Source organism: Lepisosteus oculatus, chromosome 19, assembly GCF_040954835.1.
Source record: "Lepisosteus oculatus isolate fLepOcu1 chromosome 19, fLepOcu1.hap2, whole genome shotgun sequence".
NCBI lineage: Eukaryota > Metazoa > Chordata > Actinopteri > Semionotiformes > Lepisosteidae > Lepisosteus > Lepisosteus oculatus.
The window spans coordinates 16,270,413-16,292,336 of NC_090714.1; the positions used below are offsets into that span (position 1 = coordinate 16,270,413).

Genomic DNA, 21,924 nt, shown 5'->3' on the forward strand with positions numbered 1-21,924 from the left:
TTTGGAAACAGATTGAGATTTTATTGTGAAATGAGGCACAAAGGAATTAAGTCCAGGAAATGTTGCAAAATTCCTTAGGCATTATTTACAGCAAATCATTTAAGCAAAAAAAAAACTTTGAAGCCACCAATCAGAAGGAGGGAGTGACAATGAACATTTAAACATTTTTGCAATTTCCAAGAAAACCTCAAAATGGCTTGCCTTGATATGCCAATGTTCGCTTAATGCCGAAGTAGCCGGAATCGAAGCCCAGCTGCACCCTTCACTGCAGAAAAACAGATTCTCTGCTGGGTCTGACATGTGCTCCCTGGCTAAACATGTAAATAAATTTAAAAACAGAACAGACATCTTTAAAAAAAGACATTAGTCTCCATTCAAAAGAAGATTGTGCACTGTTAACTCACACTTAACACCATCCATATGCTAATTTGGCAGACCTTAGGAGCACAATACTCCTAAAGCTGCTAAATTAGCCACAGGGAGTATTAATCTTATGCAAATGTGTATTACGAGCATCCACATATCTACCGGTTTATAAGTAAAAAGTCAGCAGTAACCAGCTAGACCTAACAAGAACCCAGTAATTCCATGAGGGCTTAAGAAACAGAGAATGAGAGAAAACCACTGGATACATCTGTAAACTGAATATGTAAAAAAACTACAATGCATTGCAGTGTCTAACTTATTATAGGAGGGATAAACATTCAATGGAAACTGCTGAAGCCGAGTAATATTTTTCTGTAAACTTGTAGGATCATAAAATTGGTTGTTTTAGCGAAAGTCCCCATCGCTGAACTATGTACATTTTCCAAGTGCCGTCCCCTTTAAAGTATAGCTCTTTTGTAACCACCATAAAAATCTAGACCCCAAGCTACACTGTAAACACAGCAAGGAAAGTTAAAAAATCTCTTGCATGAAGTGGGATGGACTGCAGAATTGTTCTCAACCGTACTGCATTTCCAGTATTTATTTTGTTTGCCTTTGTTTACCAGGGGCTGTAGTTGTGAAATAAGCCCCAAAGTACAGGAAACAGAACTCGCATTTCAACAGTCTGAAAAGCTCCCCAGCACGGTCACTTCCGCGAACCGCTGTAGACTTCATAGTGAACCAATTCATTAATTAAAACACCACCACAATACCCTGCAATGGTGTTCTGAAGCTGGTTAAGTTAATTTTAGGATGATACCATTAACATTAAATAATTATACGATTCAAACTGCTACATAATGCTTTCTGAACCTCAGTAGAGCAAAGCAATACTGTACTATTCCGTAGCTTAAAAACTTCCACATTGGGGTTTGGGGTTTCAAAGTGAACTATTCCCAATGTACACTGTGCTAACTGATGCTTAAAATATAGTTGTATAAAGAGAACCAAACTTATAAAGCCGGATGTTTACATGAAGATTGATACAGCTAATGTTTCTAAACACTGCAGTGTTGTTTATACTCCGACATAACATTAGGCAACTTTAATCCAAAATTCCAAAAACCGGACTATATTCTGGCTATTTTGCATTAAATTCCAGAGCTCCCACCCTGAAAATGACATGCCCCCTTGCAAATAACAGATGGAAAACTGCACAAAACAAACTGAGAAGACTCAGGACAGTCTACCTAAAAAAAAACAAAAACCTCACAAAAATACAATTTCCTTTAAAAAAATGCTATATACCCTAGAGAAGCAATAATATCCAGCAGTATTTAATGGGTATGTTAAACTAGGACAGAAAGAGGAGAAAAGGGGTTCTCTTTGAGGGAACGAATGTACAGTGTAACACGGAATAACAGAGGCTCCGTATCCCGTCAGATCTCTCCGGCTTCCCGTTCCTCGGACCTCCGGGAGTCCGATCTTCCATTCATGCTCTCCTGCCTCCGCTCAGAGGAGCTCTTCTCCTTCCGGTCCCGGTCCCGATCCCGCGACCTGTCCCGAGAGGAGCGGTCCCGATCCCTGGAGGACCTGGTGGGGCAGAGCGGGGTTTAAGAAAACGATTCCAACAAAGACTGGCCTGTTTTTAAAACACCTTTGTTGAAGTCCCGAAAGAGGGAGGGGCAGAACAAAAGCAACAAAACGGGTGGTGAAGAAATACTTCTAACAATAATCAGCCAGGTTATTCAACACCGACTGGATCAGAAATTCCAAGGAAGAAATTCTACACTTCTCTGAAAAAGCACGGAGAGAATCATTAATGATATAATCAGGGCTGGTACCTGACGAGAAAACAACACTGGGCGATAAAATTACATCGATGCCGGACAAACGTTGAGACTGGCTCATCGTTTGGATCATCCCTTTTCTGAAAGCCGGCATCGCTGCGCGGCGGACGCAGGCCTTCCCACGACTCCCGGTGGGAAAGGCGCCAGACAGGCAGTTAGCACGCCGAGGTGCTCCCGTGCGTCCCGAGGGGCCTAAGGCCGGGAAGGTGAAAGCCCTCACTTGTGCTTGGCGGCCCTCTCCCGGCTGCGACGGTGGCCCCGGCTGCGCGAGCGGCTCCGGTGCCTGCGCCTCCTGTCGCGGTCCCGGGACCGGGAGCGGGACCTCTTCCTCTCCCGGGAGGACGAGCGGGAGCGGCGCCTCCGGCGTTCCCGGGAGCGGGACCTGCGGGGCACAAGGCAGACAGGGAAGCATGGTGCAGCCGTGGTCACGGCCGCCCGGAGCTCGGAGCAGACGGGGCGACTCATCCTACCCTGCCCTCAGCAGGGAGCAAGGAACCCTGGTTGCAACCAGCTAGTGACAGTACTCAGGCTCGAACCCCCCCCCAATGTGTGGAGCAACTCTGTTCAATCCCAGAGACCCCCTGCAAGGCCAAGAGTTACAGGAAGCGATGCCGATACCCACCTTCGGTGCTCCCTGCTCCGTGACCTGGTCCTGCAAACAAGCAGAACAGCTACATTAACGGAGGGCACAAACAGCCCAAAAGACCAGTCACCTCGCGCATTTGTTCACCAAATGCACTCGTGGGAGATGCAAATATTTAATTTAAAAAAAAAACAAGTGACAGCTACCTTCAGGAGGTCAATTGTAGCTACACTTGTTTCAGTTTTCTTCGAATATCAACTCCCTGCCTGTCTGAACAATACCATTTTTTTTACTGTGAACTTACACGGCAGAAAACTCTGCGGTGTCATTTTGTTTGCGTAACTATGTGTTATCCCTGCAGTGAGAGAGACACTCATGACCTTTAGAAATCCAATTAGGTGGGTGTCCCAGGGGGCACTACGGTCAGGAGTTCAAGCCTGAGTAATATCGCTAGCCGTCTGCAACCGGGCTTCCTTGTGCGCTGCTGAGGGCAGGGTAGGATGAGTCAACCTGTCTGCTCCGAGCTCCGCGCAACAGTGACCGCCGTGAAATCTCGGGCAATCACAGCCATGTAGTGCAGTCAGTGAGGTCAACACCCGTCCTCCAGTCAAGAGCTGAACTGCGGGCACAGGTCTGCCGTATCTCCGACCCCTTAAACATGAGCAAACGCAAAGGCGGAGGGATCGGAGGAGCCTGCTTCTGTGCAGTTGTAGAGATCGAAGCCGCTTGCCAAGACGTGAAAACCAACTGGCGGTTCCTAATCGGAACAGTACCAACTCCTTACATTTAGATAGCGCTTTTCTGGACACTCCACCCAAAGCGCTTTACAGTCCATGGGGATTCCCCTCCACCCACCTGGATAAGACAACGGCAGCCAGAGTGCACCAGTACGCTCACCACACACCAGTTATCATTGGGGAGGACTGCAGAGTGATGAAGCCAGTTCAGAGATGGGGATTATTAGGAGGCCATGACACCAGGGTTACACCCCTACTCTTTTCAAGGAAGCCCTGGGATTTTTAATGACCAGAGTGTCAAGATCTGAGTTTTACATCTCATCCAAAGGATGGCACCTTTATTATATTATAGTGTCCCCATCGCTATACTGGGGCATTAGGACCCAAACAGACTGCAGGGTGAGCTCCCCCTGCTGGTCCCACTAACACCTCTTCCAGCAGCAGCCTCAGCTTTCCCGGGAGGTCTCTCATCCAGGTACTGGCCAGGCTCACACACCTGCTGAGCTCCAGTGGGCTGCCAGCTGTGCGTTGCAAGGTGATAAAGCTGGATAAAGTTTAAAAAACTTCAGAAAACCCTGCTGCCTGGATACCTCAATGAGAGCAACAAAGGTCACTCATGAAGGCAAAGGGAGGTAAGCCCCTCTACAGCCCTCTTGAGAATCGGATCAACAGATGTGTTTAGTAGCATTCCATACCTAGCTACACTTCAGAGGTGTGCACTGCCTGAAGGCCATGTCCTACCTTACCATGCATCTAACAGGAGACGTACAAGAGTAAGAGAGAGTTAGTTACCCTGAGGCAGTTCCCCTAGGCAGTTCTCCTGGGGCATCAGTCAGTGAAGAATCCCCTCTGAAGAGGAGAGTGTAAAAAACAGTTACAATTTAACTGGCGTAAAGGGGCGCGTGCACAAGAGAGACCCCGACACGAAAAAGCCTGCCGGCACAATGACTGCAACGAGTTCCTTTGCTTGCTAGCTGATAAAACATGGAAATGACTTCGCTTGATTATGGCCAATGGCTCATGCATTTGTAAAGCAGTAGACATCTTCACTGTGTTATAATATTTTTTTTTTTTATTTGACAACGAACAAGTGTTTAACATTACAGCTTTCAAAAAGCATAACTTGGAGCCAGCCAAGAGGCCGACTGGAGGTCTCTGGACCCTTTCCAGGATGCATTAAGCTTATCTTCAGTTGCGCCATCACCGTTATGCTCCATTTCGAACAGCCTGCGTTTGATGTAGCCCCGAAGCGAGCTAACTGCAGGCCGGCTCCCTCCCGCTCACCCGCTGGCTGACCGCAGAGAGGCCGGCAATTTCTGCCATTTGCATGAGCAGGCAGCTAACAAGTGAAAAGCAGCTCACCCATCTGGAAATGACCATTCCTGGTGCTGCCTTCAGTTCTCTAAAAAGGAAAAGTTCACCAGCCCAGGAAGGTCCTTCCATCTCCCTGAGCCGAGCCCGAGACAGCTCTCTACGCTCCAAACGTCAAGGTGGACCAAAAGTGCGACCCCCCTTTAAATTAAGCAGGATTTCTCCTTGCGCTTTTTCTACACTTGCTTATGCTGCGCACATATAACCCCAATAAATCCTATAAATTGAGCCATCTATTCATACTATCCTGAAGTGGTGCGCGGGCTGACTCACACCCGCAGGCAGGCGGGTGCGTGTTCGTTTCTCACAACCGCGGGCGGCGCGGATAAAAAAAAAAAAAGCCGACCTGTGCATCACTACTTCCCCGTCTGTTCGAAATAGATGCTCTTTGCTTTTAAAGTTCACCTTCTGTTCACTGCCACAGCCTTACTGCATCTAGACTTGCAAATGAATTCAGAAGATGCAAGAGCTTAAAAAACTCCTCCACATTAAAAGTGCAGCAGAAAGCAACAATCTAAGGGTATTTCATGGGTTTCGGCAGTTCTCCAAGGGAATCAACCAGTCCTGATACAGGGGAGGTGGAAGCAGCAGAGGGTCCCCCTGTTTGCCAGGTATTAACTACAAAGAGACCCAAGGCTGTGTGTACAGCAGACCCTGCCCACTTACAGGGTCTCTCCAGACCCATCTGAGCACCAGTCAGACCCACCTTTTCCTCATTCTCTCCTCCCTCTCTCGTTCTTCTCTCCTCTTCAGACGCTCCTGGTTTCTTTTTTCTTGCTTCTCTGCCACGGTTTTCTAGGGGGCAAAAAAACCCCAAAATCTCAGTAGGTTGCAAAGAAAGATCAGTGAGGCATGGACTACAACTTGCCTACAAAAAAAACTATTTGTGTGGGGAAAAAGCTACTTAGATGTGCCTCCGAATACAAAAAAAAGCTTTCAAATACTGTTAACAAAACCTCCCAGGATATCAGTGCATTCTAATGCTTCAGCTCACAGACTGGTCTTTGTTACCTTTCTTACCGAGTGGTGCCGTGGCTCTGTGGCTCAGGATCTGCGCCTGTGACCGGAAGGCTGCCGATTCGTATCCACTGGCTGTCAGTGGAATCCTACTCTGTTGGGGCCCTGAGCAAGGCCCCTAACCCCAACTGCTCCAGGGGCGCTGTATAAATGGCTGACCCTACGCTCTGACACCAAGCTTCTCTCCCTGTCTGTGTGTCTCATGGAGAGCAAGCTGGGGTATGCGAAAAGACAAAAACCTAATGCAAGAAATTGTATATGGCCAATAAAGTGATCTGATCTTAGTTAACACAGAACTGCACTTCTAAATGAAAGCTCCTTCCTTATGTTGTTATGGTTCGACAAACTGTCAGGACCCAGGGCATGGGGCACTGTGTAGTGGGTAACCACGCTCGAGCCCCACCTTCAGCTGCTCCAGCTTCTCGCGGATCTGGATGAAGCCCAAGTGCAGTTTGCCCCCGAAGTGGTCAGCCAGGCGCCGGTCGTTATCGTGGAGGCCGAGGTAGGCGGAGCAAACCTCGCACACGCGCAGCTTCTGCTGCTGGAAACTGGAGGCGGGCATGGAGTTCCTGTACTCCTCCTGCGAGAGGAACACCACCAGGATGTGTGAGCACTTCAACCTCTTGGGCAATCTTGCACACAACACGCATTCAGCTTTGACAACCAGATTCATACATGATCATACACGATCAGGACTTACTACATCACTGATGCTCAGTCATGGATAAGAGCACACCTAAGAAGTATCCGAAGTTCAATCTTAATGCAAGCCAACTCAAAATTACTTTTGAGCAGATTTCCCTGATTAATATAAGGAATATAAGAATTCCTTTAGTGCAACTTGGCAGCATTTTAAACTTCTCAAACAAAGAATCTGCAAAATGTATAGCAGCCTGAATGATATCACAGTTGACTTAAGCTCAGCTCTGGCACGGGCCGGTGGAGTGCTCTTACCTCTGCTTCACGCTTCCTGCTCCTGACCTTCTCCACCTCCTGCAGGACCTTCTGCGCCTCGTCCACGTTGCCCTCTGCCCCCAGCTGCTCCGCCTTGGCTAGCAGCTTCCCGATCTCCTCATTCAGCTCATGCACCTTCTCGGCCTGAGAACGAGAAGACAGCTGTCTCAATACATGGCCTGTTAACAACAGACGTGCTGATCATGATGCAGTGTCAAGATGCATTGGCACCACTTGGCCCTGTTGAGCAAAAGCAATGTAAATGGTACTGGAATGGATCAAACATATCCTGACTGCATGAACACTGCCATTTACCATTACATTTGGCATAAAAAAAAACTTTCCAGCCTGCAGCACCAGAGAAACATACTAGTAATAATTAATTCCTTACGCTTACACAGTGCTTTTCTGGACACTCCACTCAAAGCGCTTTACAGGTAATGGGGACTCCCCTCCACCACCACCAACGTGCAGCCCCACCTGGATGATGCGACGGCAGCCATAGTGCGCCAGAACGCTCACCACACATCAGCTATCAGAGGGGAGGAGAGCAGAGTGATGAAGCCAATTCATAGATGGGGATTATTAGGAGGCCATGATTGGTAAGGGCCAGGGGGAACTTTGGCCAGGATGCCGGGGTTACACCCCTTCTCTTTTCAAGAAAAGCCCAGGGATTTTTAATGACCAGAGTGACAAGACCTCAGTTTAATGTCTCATCCGAAATGAGGCTGTCGTTAGCAGTTCAAATGCTCATTAAGCCCCCTCACCTTAGCCGCAACCTCCGCGCTGATTTCCTCCTGTGTTTCAGCCAGCCGCTTCTTTGCGAGCTCTGTTCTTCGGTCACAGTCGGCGATGAAAGACTCCAGGTGGTCTACAGCCTAAAAACAGACGCAGAAATGGAAGCACTGTTTCACAATCTTAGGTATGATTTTAAAACCCCCGCAATTCCTGAATGACTGTACTTATTGCACAGAATCAAGCATTTTACAACTGGAAAAAAAATCCCCCTAGCTGTCATAATACTGTTTATAAAGAAATGTGAATAACCAGGGGATTTACGGTTTTTAGTTTCACACACAAGAATTATAAGTGACTTAAACTGTAAAAAAAACAAACTTACTGGCACAAAAAACTGAACCATATTCAATTGTCACCATTAATAAACTACACATCACATTCAACAATACTGTCTGAGAAAGTCCACAGCTTCTTTACAATCACATTTCAAATTATCATAGTGCAAACTCAAGATGGGGGAAGATAAAATTTAATTACCAACTATTATTTAAGAAATATCAGAATATACAATTATGTTTCTCCCATCAAAGATTATTAGACGACATGAGTAAAAAAAATGACAAATCTCATTTACTCACACAACGAGAGGGATCAAATACTCACCCTTATACAATCAACAATGACCACATTCCCTCTTCCTTTGTATACGAATTTAAATTTAGGGCTCTTCCTTTTCGGATTTTTATCCCGACTTTACCTGTTACAATTACGTTGATATGAGATTGCGGCATAATTAGTAGACTTCTAATTTTTCCTACAGTCAGGTGCTTCATGTAATACTTTCAAGTCTACAAAAAAAAATCATGACTTGAGCTCTCGGTAAGGAAGTAATCGAAGAAGTCAAAAAAGTGTTTAGGCTTAATGTCTCAGTCTTACCAGGAGTCAGGGAAAACAATGGATCACAGATAACTGATCCAGTAAGATGATTTTGTGGGTTGAGCTTTTTTTCCCCCCTATTGGCCATCGACCGTTTTTGGAATCTCCAATTCCCTTTACACATCTTTTTCTGATGGAGCCCATGCCTGTGCTCACACGAGCAGAACGAGGAAGTGCAAACAGGTGTCTCACACCTGCCCCACACATCAAGCCATTCACCTTTATGAAGGCGACAGGTAATGCTGAGGCATACAGGTGGTTCAGCGCCAACTGGAGGAGAGGGCCGCCCCTCAGCAGCCGTGCCACAAGCCTGCAGGGGTCCAGAGAGTTACAGGGGACCCCAGAAAGTCACAGAGAACACCCCCAAGCTTGCCCTCAGCCACACTGAGCCAACTGTGCACCGCCTCTAGCCTAAACCGGGTCACACTAGGACAGCGACGCGTCGGTCGTGTTCTAGACTAAATATGCCGTCACGCCAAAAGTGCAGGTTTGACGAATTCCTGAAAAACCCAACTTACATCCAGTTCGAAGAAAAGGTCTCGGTCCTTGGAGGCGATCTCGTAATCCGCCCTGAGGGCCAGGTCGTGTATCTTTGAGCACTCCCCCAGATCCATGCGCTGTGAAGAGAACACGACACTAAACCCAAGGAATACACTCCCACAGTGCTATCCTGAACAATAAGATGTTACTTGACCACAACAACCAAGTCCGATCATACAGGATTGATCAAAGATGCAGGCCGCCAATGATGTTGTTTAAGGAAGAGCTTTGTGCTTGAAAGGCACTGATCTTTGCTGTTTCCTGTATGCACCAAACCATTATTGTGTTCCTTCTGCGGTTTATTTTGCGTTCATCGAGTCTTTCTTCCCTTCTTCCTCACGTGAAGTGGCAAATGTTTTAGGGCCACAGTATTAGTATTAGGCTCCGTCATTTGACTAACATATCTCAAGCATTCACAGCCCATTTTCCATCTCTCTGCGATTGCATACTATTCGTTATTGATGGTTTCTTTTACTCGCGCAAAAAATACACATTAGCTAAAGGAATCGCAAGCCTCCACAACAATTTTAAAATGCTTTGTCCATTACTTCTTTTTTAAAATCAACCTAGACTTTATATAAGTACTTGATATTTTCAGACCAAGGCATGACACTGTGAGATCTGAGAGCTGTGCAATTATGTACCATCTCAGGTGCTGGCTGTTAATTACCTTGTATTGTGTACTACTGCATTACCACAAACAGTATTTCAGAATGGATTCTTGTGTACAATTTTTTTTGGTGCTCACTCATTTGTTTGGCCAGACCACCTGCCTGGTCTGCATACAACTGAGTACAGCTGATTTACCATGAGAATTTCCTAAAATATATTTTAACAAATTGATTTTTATCATGAAAGGCAATACAGCAGAGCAATGTTGTCACGTTTAAATTCACCCCTTTACAAATGCTGGTGTTATGTCTGCGATGGAGCCCAAAATCCAAGGGTTTCTGTATTTAAAATCCAGACCATCGTTACTTACCGTGCCAGCAAGGATGTCATGAGGACAGCAGTTCAGCAGGTGGCTTTTGCAGACGCGTTCGTCTGTGAATTTCACCCTCTGTCGAGTTTCGTCACCTGAAACAGGTTGTAGGAAAAAAAAAAAGAACAAGTCAGAAATGGTCATAGCTCAAACACAGCTTAACATATAGAGAGGATCCAGTGGCAAAAGAGCATAGTTACACTTTTTCTTTTAGGACACTGTGTTAAATTCTATTTTTAGGTGAAATTCACTCAATTTTACGGCAATAAAACTTAACAATAAAAATAAAACTTACAGCAGAAGACATCAGGTAACACCGATGGTGTTCATTATGATTTGCATAAAATCTGGGGAGGGCGATCAGGGCATCCTAACAGCTTACAGAACCAATTTGCTGGAGTGTTAAATCTCCATGTATGTTTGAACAAATTAGTTAGCAGCAGGAAGGCATTTTCAAAGGAGCTTACAGCTGTAAACTCCACTTGACCTTCCTTTGACAATGACATGAGCATGTTTTTGGGGTGCAAGTGGGGAGAGTAGTGGGCAGATCTTAAATTCAGGCACATTACGGTACATACAGAACACAGGTTTTATAACTTGCTGCAGAGATCACACGGGACCTAAAACAACCGATGGATCCACAAACTAATAGACCTCAGGCTCCACAAGCAACAGTGTCGGGGAGATTGTAACACTGTAGACTTGTAGCTTTCAAATCTGGAGTTTATTGTGCAAATGTTTCAGAGAAAAATAACCAAATACTGAAGTGGGATATAAAAGATGGATCTTTCCCAGTAACAGCTGAGACACCAGCATCAGATTAGATTAGATCCAAAAATGTTAAGCACAGTGGGGATGCCGTGTTGAGCCATGTAGTGTCAACCCATTTGAGTTGATATCCCTTAATCTACTGTACATTGGCATCCAGAATGCTGGTTTGATATCAGGGGCATCATTAGAGAAGTGAAGGAGGTGATTCATGGAATGAAAACAATGCATCCTGGTGCTTGATCACTCTGCAGGAGTCAGCCAGTGACTATCCTGGGCACATGGCTGCAAGCTAGGTTTGCCTATGGACTAAGAGCCTCTATCACCCAGGTTGAACTCAGCTGAAACACCGCAAGAGCTGTTAAATTGGCATGGTGTGCGATTCCAAGAGTCTGGACTTTTTGCAAAAAGGCCTGAACTGGGTGCATTTTACTCGGGGAGCGCTTAACAGATGCGACTCAGTAAAAGGTTAAACAAAAAAAAAGGAGGTTAGTTAATACACACTGCGAGCTTCCTCATATACTGTACCCATCTGCATCTTCAAGACCTCAGCTGCAGAATTTTATACCCGCTGTTGAAAAGTATAAAAGGGAAAATCTTTCTTGCCCACACCTGTAGTAAGGAAGTCAGGGGAATGATACACAAAGTACAAAGTGTCAGTTGGTATGTGGCACATTCAGACAGCTCTGCTGTTCTATGACACATGTTGTGCAACTAGTAACACTATACTGCATATACTATTCCATGACTTGCAAGCAACCAGACGAACTCTGTTTATATGCTGCAATAATCCTGAGGTTGGCATTTAACGTTCCTTTTAAATTTACGTTATTAATTTCTTTGACTTAAAAAAAAAGATATTTCTGAAAAGCAAACATGTCTTTCGATATTCATAACAGCTTTAAAAATTATTTGTGACTCACGGCTCGATGAACATGAGGCTTTTCTGCAACTCCCTTGCAGATTGATGTAGGCTGGCAAAGATACACTGAACCTTTATAAATAAAATAAAGGGGCCACAATTGTTCAGTTTGTATGAAACATAGGTATGGGAAGCAATTCAAATTCAGCTTAATTACACATACACACACAGTCTCACTTCACACAAGCAGCACTCATTAAACTGAGGAATGTCAGAACCAACGAGCACGTAAACTTGGTTACCCAGATGTGCTGCTCAACTGACTTTCCACGGTATTACACAAGTAGTTTGCCTTATAATTTTGCGGTCAAGCTCCTTAACTCCTTAAAAAAAGAAAAACGCAGCAGCACCACCAACTACGCATTAACACGTCATCACGTGGTGCTATGAATGAGATGTAATTCTGTTTTCTACCATCCCGCTGCGTTGTCAACAGTCCCTTCTTAACCAAGAAAGAGCGACGTGAAGGAAACTGCCGCTACACAGCTCAACCACGCCAAAAAGCCAAGACTGCACAGCCCTTTACGTCCTTGCAGGTGCGCAGGTTAAACACCGCTGCGAACAGCGGAAAGCAAAAACGCTTAGTCTTTAAAGCGAGGAAGCTCTGCTCCGTCGTGACGATTCGCTTTTCAACAGCGAATCAAAACCGAAAACGCCTCTGGCCCTTAGCAGGTACTGAGCCGCCATTGCTGTCTGAGACGGCACCGTTGTGTCCAGCAGGCCACAGACTGCAATCGACATTTGTAAATAAGGTGGGAATACATCGCGTTTGTTTACTAAATAGCGCTTTCAAGGCGACCTTCCATGTTTTACGTTTCGTTCTGTTCCCTTTAAAATAATTACCGGAGCGGCGTGACATGTCTTATCGTCTCTCTCAAGACAGAAGGCGCCACTTGAGGCCCGTAAATCAGGCCTGGCCTAGAGAGCGCTACCGCCCAGCACACCGCGGCGAAACCCGGATAAACAGTACGAAACCCCCCACCAGATACGACTGACAAAAATCACGATACGACTTCCTATGCGGGGGGGAATGAAAAAAAGAGTAACGTCGGCCTACCAGACAAGGCATTCGTCCGTCCCCTTGGCGGAACACAGGGAGAGACGGCGCGTCCATAATGAAACTGAGCCCCGATACTCACCGTCCCTTGCGGTTCCCATCAGCTGGTCCAGCAAAGCTCTCATCTGAGCCTGGGCCGACATGGCGGTCGCTTATTTGTGTCTTTAACCCCTTATCTAGCCGCACTGTACATAAATCTGCAGCTTCGCTGTTTTTAAAAGAAAACCAGCTTCCTTTTTCCTTGCTCGTCTTCCCGTCTCTCCTCCCTCTCGCAAGCCTGCAGACCCGTGAGAGGCTGGGAGGACGTGACGCGTCCAGAGCGGAAGGCCGCGTCCAATGCATGCCGGGAGTTGCAGTTCCCGAGGTCCCTGCTTGCGAAATGAAATCGCATTTTTACTGGCACAAGTTGGGCAGGTACAGAATGTTTTTTTTTACAAAACGAAACGAAGGGTCCATTGCACACAGATTTCCCCTCAAAGTAAATGTCGTGTAACTACAGATAAAGCTCGATTTGTTTAGCTACAAAAAACCTTTCGCTGGCCCTCGAAAATGAAAGGCAAAGCGGTGTTGTAATTTAAATAAACGACATCTGTTTCTAAACAAACGCAGAGCCGGTGACGTTGGAGGTGATCAGCGTCATGGAAACTTCGGAAACCTGCGATCAGCACAAAATATAGATCATCCCCAAGCGCTTTGCAATAAGAGAGCGCAGTATCCACTCGAGCGATGCGCAGTGGACAGACAACACGCCTGATCAGGTGAAGGTGACAGAAGTGGTTTCGGTTAAATTAAGGGGTGGCAAGGTACCAAGCCTGTTCAGATCAGGAGCGGAATGTAGGCTAAATTTACCCGGAGGTTAACACCCCGTTCTGTCCAGGGTGCTGAGGGGACTGAAGATGAGAATTTGAAGCCGCAAATGTAAACGTCCCGATATCACGGCTCTTCTCTGAGGCGCGCCGATGAAACGCGCAAAGGCTCCGCTAAACTTGGCGGCATCAGATCTTTCACTTTTCTAAAACAATTATCCTTCGTTGTAGGGGTGGTCCGGTGGTTTGCACGGCTGTCTGGCAGCGCTGGGTCCCTGGGGTTAGTCACCGCGGTGCTGTCAGTGTGCAGTGTGCTTGCTCTCCCTGCGCGCGCCAGGATCCCCCCCCCCCCACAGTGGAAAGACCACTGGCTGGCTTCTTTTTTTTAAAAAAAATGTTTTATTTAAACACCAGAAATACAAAAAGAAAAGGAGACAGAATATTAAAATAGATACAGAAATAGACACTTCACAGCCAGGGGAATTCACGACTGTAAAAACTAAAAATGATACTTTTTACATATTCCCATTGCATGTCTTGCCTTTTGATTCTTTAAATTTCTAATAGCATTTAAATAAAAAAAGGAATTCAACTTTAAAAGCATGAATAGAGGGAGCAGTGTTAGACCATTTACTTTTGTGGATGAAGAATTTAGCCAAAACAATTAACAGATTAATAATAAAAACACATCCTTTATCCAAATCAGATCTAACAGAATATAAAATAACATCAAAATCTTTCAATTTAACATTTACCTTAACATGTTTAACGATAACATTTTGCAAATCTATCCAAAACAGTTTTGTAGATATGCAGTCAACAAGCAAATGTTGCAAAGATTCCTTCTCAATATTACAAAACACACAGAAGACATCCTGTTCGTGTTTAAATCAAGAAAGTGTCGATTTAACAGGATAAAATCTATGAACGATCTTATAGGAAATTCTTTAACTTTATCTGTAAGACAGTATCTAGGCTGGCTTGTTTCTGGGGACAGTGGCCCCAAGAGTGACTGTGTCTACCTGTGTCCAGTCATGGGCGCCTGTATCCCGTCCAGGATGTGTCCTGCTCTGCGCCTGTTGCTGGCTGGGATAGGCTCCGGCCCTTTGCTAGATAGAGAGGTTAGTTAGGTACAGTAGGAAATGAGTTATGGAAGATGAGGTAACGCAGGCCTGTAAACTACATCACCCAGGGTACCTCGGGACCGCACCCATGGGCGGGGCTTGAACCTGTAGAAATAAGGCTGTGTTGTTTATCCAGCTGGGTTTGTGTCAGGCAGCCTGGAAACGTCTGCGGGGATCGGAGCCTTTTAACAGTAAGAATCTGTTATTTACGCGTTGAGTCGGTTTAAGTTCCGTTGTTTATCGCGTTCATCGATTGCGAGCTCGTAGCCTTCCGTCGTCTTGTTACCGGTTGCCTTTTTAACTTGTCCTTTCATAATCCGCTGAACAGTAGTTGTAAACGTGTGATTCCTTAGATAACTAGATGTCTAACCAGCTCGGGGTAGGATTGTACACACCGATTTAAAATCTGCTAATATGTCTTTGCTGTCTACGGAAACCACGCGGGTTTTATTTTTATTTTTTTGCACGCTTAGCTGCAATATTTTTTTTTTCATGGCTACTCCGACATCGGAGTCCGGATGCGTGTACAGTTAATCTAAGACAGGAATCACATGCTGAACTTGATCCTTAAATAGCTCGGAACAGAAAACCTGTTTCACACGATTAGTCATTCGAAAGGCTGTGATTGCTCCTCATAAACCTAAAGGAATTCGTTAAAAAACGAACTCATCGGGAACTCTGGTCACACTGTAGGTTTTAAATATGACTTTACGCCCGACAAGAAGTTTATTTTTTTCGCTGGAAACAAAGTTTCTTCATAAAGGCTTCTTAAATTGTAACGATACCTGTCAAGTCAAGCGCGCCCCTATTATTACGCTATTTCTAACGAATAAGACGATAAGTTATAGGTCTAGCTCCTTTTTTGAGTCCTTAGATCACGGCTTTTTTGGATAAGTTTTAATTAAAGTACCCTAGAGAAGTGAGTTCTGGCTTCTGACTTTTTTCATGTTCGATCAATGAAAACACCTGGTATAATGTTATATAATTAAAAAAAATAATAGGTATCCAGATTGAAACCTGCTTTTACACGACTGCTTAAACACAGACAAGCTAGAACTAATTGAGATTTCAAAAAGTAAGGACTTTCAGTTTGATGCCTTGCTATGTAAAAACAATAAAACCGTATGGACCCCCATTTCCACCCCCTGCTAGTTCGATGCACTGTTACAATGAACACGACTTGCATCATTGAGTGATGAAATACCGAACCAAGCACAGCATTAATAAAATCACATGCACATATATATTTAAACTCCCCTCCGCCAGCTGCTTTGGAGTCGTGGTAGCTCAGATGGCAAGGGCGAACCGAGGCCAGCTGTTCCAGAACGGTTCGGGACAGGTCAGCGCCACAGAGATTCAGGGACGGCGGGTCGCCTGGAGAGTGTTGTTTTGCACAAGCGGGCAATGAAGGGGTAGTTCGCTGTCTTGTCTTGCTCCATGACAAGTGCATTGCTGTTAACAGGAGTGTCTGGGGACGTAACCTATTGAGTGTCTCGCAGCAAAGTAAAGCTTAACGTGAAAATTACTGTAGACTAACCAGGGGGGTTGCTTCTGAAAGCGTTCAATACGCAACCTAGTTTACCGTGGACTTAAAATTACTATTAGTCGCCATTCTTATGCTTGGTTCTGCAACGTTTGCAAATTGTGTTGATTTATTTCTGACTGGATAAGTGACGCTCCGATCGGTCAGCGCACACGTCTGTTAGAAACCGATGCAAAACCGGTGCCGTCTGACAGTCCTATCGTGGCTTACAGAATGGGCCGCACGCCAAGTTCTGACACTTCCGCGAAGGTTGATCCCTAGAAAGGGGAAGTGGACTTGACCGGGGTCAGAAAGGCGTTGATAACGACCTGCTTTTCATTGCTCCTATGTTATAAAAAGGTTATAGTGCTATGGCACGCCAGTGTATAGACAGTTTAATATTTATCTGTAGCTTGAATGATTTTTGTAATATTCTCGCCGTCTACTTCGGGAACTGAATCTATAAAAGATGTATACGGTTCGTTTACTTGCCATACATTGGACTGCACATATCTGTGTGAAGCAGGATATAATCTAGTGTTACACAAAATGTGTGTTTTAATTCTCCACTACAGCTCTTATGATGGAATTAAAATCAGGCACAAGCATAGACAGGACGAAATATTTATTAACAAGAAAAGGAAGTACAAGAATATAGCACACGCCTCATACAGATATTTACGATCTGTGGGGTTCCAGAGTCCTATTTACTGCTGACCTAGAGAATTCCTGAATTCAGCTTCTCTGAATACACCACGAAAAACCAGGGCAGGCTGACTAGACAGAACCCACATCCTAAGAAAAATGTTTCTAATCCAGGAGTAAATCGCCCTGTATAAAAAAGACGGGTGCTCAGTAATGAATGAGAGCCAAAATAGGGGAGAACGTTTTTAGCCAGCGGATTCCACAACTTAGGAAATCGGAACTTTCTAAAATAAATAAGACCACAAGCGCTCTTACAATAATGCTCGAGTTGCCTAGATGGATTAGAAAAAGGATTTCTCCCATGGCTCAGCTCCGGAAGAGGAAGAGGAGGATGGCTCCTTCTTTGTTGACTCTTATCTCTTTCTTCATCTTCTCATTTTCTTCCCCTGTGTTTATGCTGTGATCAGTTCTCATGGAGGCTGTCTTCATGACCTCAAAGGGAATGGACCATCACTACTGAATGTTCATTCTGCAGTATGACAGCTTGAATGATTTACAGTTAATTAGCGTAAATCACTTTATCTTTGATTTTCAGGGTCTCTCTCCTCGTTTGCTTGGTACCTGGCCCAAGGACAGCTGGGTAGATGCTGTCAGATGATAGCCATTGTTCTAAACCTTCTGGGTAAGACCATCGAGTCTTACTGGTATGTTAAGATGTTTCCAACTTTCGGTGGAATTCAGCTGACTCCTGCCCCGATCACAACGATATACAAAAAATAGTGCTTAAAATAAAGGCTGCTCTTTGATTGTAGGAAGGGTGATTTAACTTCAGGGCATCTGTTAGGAATATTTCAAGTATTCTCTCAGCACCTAAAGGTTGATATTTAACTACATTATCCATTAGCTGCCTAGGTCCTGTACTGTAGGTGTGAGTAATGTATTCCCCTGTGATAGGAAACTTGCTGTCGCCAGGAGATTTTACAAGGCAATGACCCGTGTGTGCTGCTTCCTTGTGACTCTGGAGAGGAAGCTGGGGGCACCAGTATGAGTCTCGGGCACTGAGGCCGGCGCATGGAAACAGTCACTCAGGCTAATTCAAGGCAATGACTATTCAGCGCCCACTCTCGCCTTCCGTGTTTTCTGCAGTGTCTACAGGGGGGCGACTTGTGAATCCCAAGTGGAAAGCAACCCTCAGGCACATCGTTCGCAGAGACAGACGGTGGAGAAGAATACAAACTGTAGTACCTATCATTACAGCCTCCACAAGCTGAATACTTCCACATGTCATTTGTTCTGGTACTGTAGCGCTTTCCTGAGGTGGGTTAAAAAATTGGTTATGACCAGGGAGACTAAAGTACTAGCTGAGAATAATTGTTGATTTTAGAGCAGAGGTTGGTTGAAATGAAGGGTATTTGTTCTTTACAGGTGATTTCTGTTGACTCAGTAAGCAAAGCTTTATGTAGATACTGTACGAGATGTGATATCGATGTTACTTTCACAGTGGTTTCAGTCTCTGAAGTATTATTTCAAAGTTCTGTTCAGACTCCCCTTTTGGAAGTCTGCTTATTATGTTGGGAATGAGATAATTTAAGGTTGCAGTTGTGTTGATTATGTTGTCGGGAATGAGATAATGTAAAGTTTGAAACTGTGTGTCTGCCAAGTGGCTTGGATTAGCAGCTCACACCACAGCCCTTCTGTTTTGTATAAAGACACAAAGGACATGGGAGGCCCTCACGTTGGTATAAAGGGCAATGCATGGCTTGTAGGGGACTGGAATAGCTGCAGTATTCATCAGGCTTGTCTGGTGTTTTGTTGCCACTCGATCTAAGACTGTGATCCAACCATTTCTTGAAAGAAACCAGGATATATTTTGTAACGTATAAGAAAACAAACACATCTAATGTACTGGATATGTAACAAATATATAATATAAATTGACTATAGATAAATAATATTCTAGATATGCAAGCTTTATTTATGCATCTACTGTATTTCGTAAAATATGTTCTATATGTATAGCAGAATGTACCATAGGAATTAGACAACACATGCTAGGATGTCTGCTATGGCAAATATAGGTGCGTATTTGAATGTTTTCACATTAAAAGAGAGTGAGGATACAGAGCAGGACGTTACCATCCGTGGGGTAGCAATATTCTTGTACTAGCTCGGGTCAGAGTGTGGTGCAGACGAGGTTAATTCTGGGCTGGGTGAAAAGGTGCTGACTGAGGACGAACCAGGCCCTAGCTTCTGTCCTCCAAGCTTTGCTCTTCTCTAGCCATTGCGTCAAGATAACTGTGGACTGTTTATGGGTTGGTGGGGGGGGGAGGGGTCACATTATACCTTATACAGTAGATAAGATGCCTTTGTTTAAGTTGAGGCTAACTGCTGAATCCTAGGGAAACTATGAGGTATCCCTCTCCCCCCCCCCCGGTGTGCGCAGTGGTACAATCCTGTGACTGGGTGGGGATGCCAGCCCCTGCCCACAACATGTGGGAACAATTCAGTAGCAAGTTCACGTCAGGCAAAACGCCTCCGGGACCGCCGGCCGCCGTCTGCTCTGTGGGCAATCTGTTTGTTTGTGTGCTCAGAAGAGTGAGGGAGGCAGGGCGCTCGACTCCAGAGGGCTGAGTGCTGGGTCTCTCTTGTTGCGGTGCCCTGTGCGCTCCGCTGCTCCGCTGCTCCGCTGCTCGGGGCTGGGGGGGATGAAGTACATGTGGTGGTGGGAAGCGAGGAGGAGGCGGATAATTTGGGGTGTCTTGGGGGGGGACGCATTGTGTTTTGCGGCCCGAGCGGCTGCGAGGGTGGAGAATGAGGTCTCGCCATCCCAACAGGGTGGGGAAGGGGAACCCTCGACCCCTAGAGATTCTTTTTCTCCTTACTAAGGAGTTTTTGGTTCCTCTCCTCCATTGTCTTCTGGTCTTTTCTGTTCTGTATCCACATGCTTGGTCACTTGCGTTGTTAAGCCTTGTTGTGAAAGGCACTATATAAAAATCAATTGAATTGAGTTGAAACGTAGCCCTGCTGTGGCTGGTGTCAGCGTCTCTAACAGAGAAAACGGGGGGAGCGTTCGGCACTAACGGCGCAGCCGAGGGCTGGCGAGCTCCTAGCCCCCTGCTAATCGAGGACATCAGTCTTCCTTAGCGCAGGCAGTGCAAGGGTAGGGCCAGACAGACGCGCTGTGACTGAGCCGTGCTGAGAGCTGCAGCCAGTGTTCAAGGAGGCTTTGTTCATCACCCGACCAAGTCTTTTATTCTTATTGGCTGCTTTACTGTTGTGGAAAATTACCAGCTTCGGTCGGCCTCGTCCGTTCCTCGCTGCCTGTGCTCGGGTTTTACGATGTTTTTACTTTTTTTAAAAATAACATCCGCCTGGCAGTTGCATAATTTCCTCCAGCCCAGGGGGCGTGCTGCGTTCCAGGATAGTGGAGGGGCGCAGGAGGGTTTATTGCAGTTTCCAGCTCCCAGGTGCTCTGCGTGCCTGTGCAGTCTTTCTGTTTGCACATTGGTAGGCATGAATGGCTTTGTGCAGAGGCATATTCAGTGTCGGCTTTCTCTTTTCAAGATGGCAAGAGCAATTTGAACCACACCTATCACCTACCTACAGTAATTCCCAGTGGCGCCGCTACCAACAGTAAGCATCTTCTTTCAGCCTCCAGGCCATTTTCCAGCTCTTAAATTGCCAGATCCCCGGGAAGCAAAACCCAGCATCTCCTTTAAAAGGAGATGCAGAACAAGCAGGGCACATGGTTCCTGTCTGCTGCACAAGCTGTCTCTGTCGGCTTTAATCTTAAAGAGCAAGTGTGGAGCTGGAATGTTCCGCCAGCTGGAGACTTGCTCCAGAGCAGAGTGGTGCTCCGGGTGGCTTCAGCCTAGGGAGCTGCAGCTCATTCAGCCCTGAGCTGTGGCACCTGAGGCTGTGCTTTAAATAACACAGGAGCGTCTCGGGCCATCCGACTGAAGAAGGGTAAACAGTACGTATCGGCTGTTCAGTGATAGTCTCAGCACTCCCTTTTCCCCCTTCCACAGACATGCACTGTGGCCGTTTTACCTTTCTAACACCAGGCGTGACGATGAAACACTTTCTCCACTCGAATGCTGTTCAGATCACGCCCTTCCAGCCTTGTGTAATTTTTGTAGGGCAGCTGATTTGCGCTTTGCTGGCCCGGGTTTCAATAAGTGTTGAACGTTATCGCTGCCTGCGCACTTTTGATAGTTCCTGTTGAACTTGATAAAGAACATCATAAAAAAGGGGAGGCACTGTACTTAAAATAGTTGAGCTTGGGAAAACTTAGGTATTGGGGGAAACAGAGATTTTTATTACACGATTATAGATAAAAAATGCTATGACATTGCATCATACAGCCTGAATGCAGAGGGCTCAGTAGCACAGCCTGTGCAGCCTTGATCTGATCTTTACTTATTACGGTAATGATGGGAGATAACACCAGGAGATGCAGTAGTTGGTCACAAGCAGGTTGTAAAACTGTCCGTCATCAACAGCAATCAGTTAATCGGTAAGATCTACATACATTCCTGTCTGATCATTCACCTTACCAGGCTTCAGCTGGAGTAGAAGCTTGTTCTGTTACAGACCTTTGGTTTATACTCAGCTGTATGCGACTGTAGTGATTCCTGGATCAGTTTGTTCAGGCTCTGTTCTGCAAATTTCTGACCTGAAGTTTTCCTTTTTGTGTGTTTCTCATTTGACGACATCTAAAAGACACCAGAGTGCAGTTCCCCTGCCTCAGCTTTCTGTCTGGCACCGGGTTCGGGTCCTGTCTGCCTCACAGGCCGTATTTCGACCCTGATATGGAGAAGGTCCTGTGTTTTTCTTCCTGTGTGCAGGGCTGCTTTCTTTCACACTTGGAAAGGCTGACCTACCACGGACTGGAATTAATCCCTACCTCGCTCAGCTGCCGGGTGTTCTGAGGTGAGTCACAGGGCTGTCTGTGCCAATTCCTCTGCAGGCGTAGGATACTAAACCACCTGACCTGAAATTACACA

General features: G+C 45.7%; 2 protein-coding genes across 13 annotated transcripts in view; one reads left to right on the forward strand and one right to left on the reverse strand.

Annotated features, from left to right (window-relative positions):
* luc7l (LUC7-like (S. cerevisiae)) lies at positions 1 to 13,178 on the reverse strand. Of its 4 annotated transcripts, XM_015360329.2 has the most exons (12): positions 12,904 to 13,178; positions 11,766 to 11,836; positions 10,075 to 10,169; positions 9,071 to 9,169; positions 7,646 to 7,756; positions 6,879 to 7,022; positions 6,328 to 6,504; positions 5,614 to 5,702; positions 4,329 to 4,385; positions 2,839 to 2,868; positions 2,437 to 2,598; positions 1 to 1,959 (listed from the first exon to the last, which is right to left on the reverse strand). In XM_015360329.2, the coding sequence occupies exons 1-12, from the start codon at positions 13,161 to 13,163 to the stop codon at positions 1,806 to 1,808; spliced, it is 1,449 nt and encodes a 482-aa protein (XP_015215815.2). In that variant the 5' UTR covers positions 13,164 to 13,178; the 3' UTR covers positions 1 to 1,805. The 4 variants fall into 4 exon arrangements, with proteins under 4 accessions (XP_015215815.2, XP_015215816.2, XP_006637264.2 ...); XM_015360330.2 differs by lacking the exon at positions 2,839 to 2,868; XM_006637201.3 differs by lacking the exon at positions 11,766 to 11,836 and having other exon boundaries at positions 12,904 to 13,060.
* Positions 12,212 to 21,924, forward strand: part of fam234a (family with sequence similarity 234 member A) — a 21,219-nt gene continuing 11,506 nt past the window's right edge. For 2 of the 9 annotated variants that reach the window (XM_015360320.2, XM_015360321.2), the window contains exons 1-2: positions 14,835 to 14,942; positions 21,766 to 21,850. The gene's annotated coding sequence lies outside the window, so the exon portion shown is untranslated. Of the gene's footprint in view, positions 12,517 to 13,147; positions 13,236 to 14,834; positions 14,943 to 17,513; positions 17,601 to 21,765; positions 21,851 to 21,924 lie in introns of those variants that run through there. The other 7 variants (XM_015360325.2, XM_015360324.2, XM_015360323.2 and 4 more) reach the window with 7 other exon arrangements.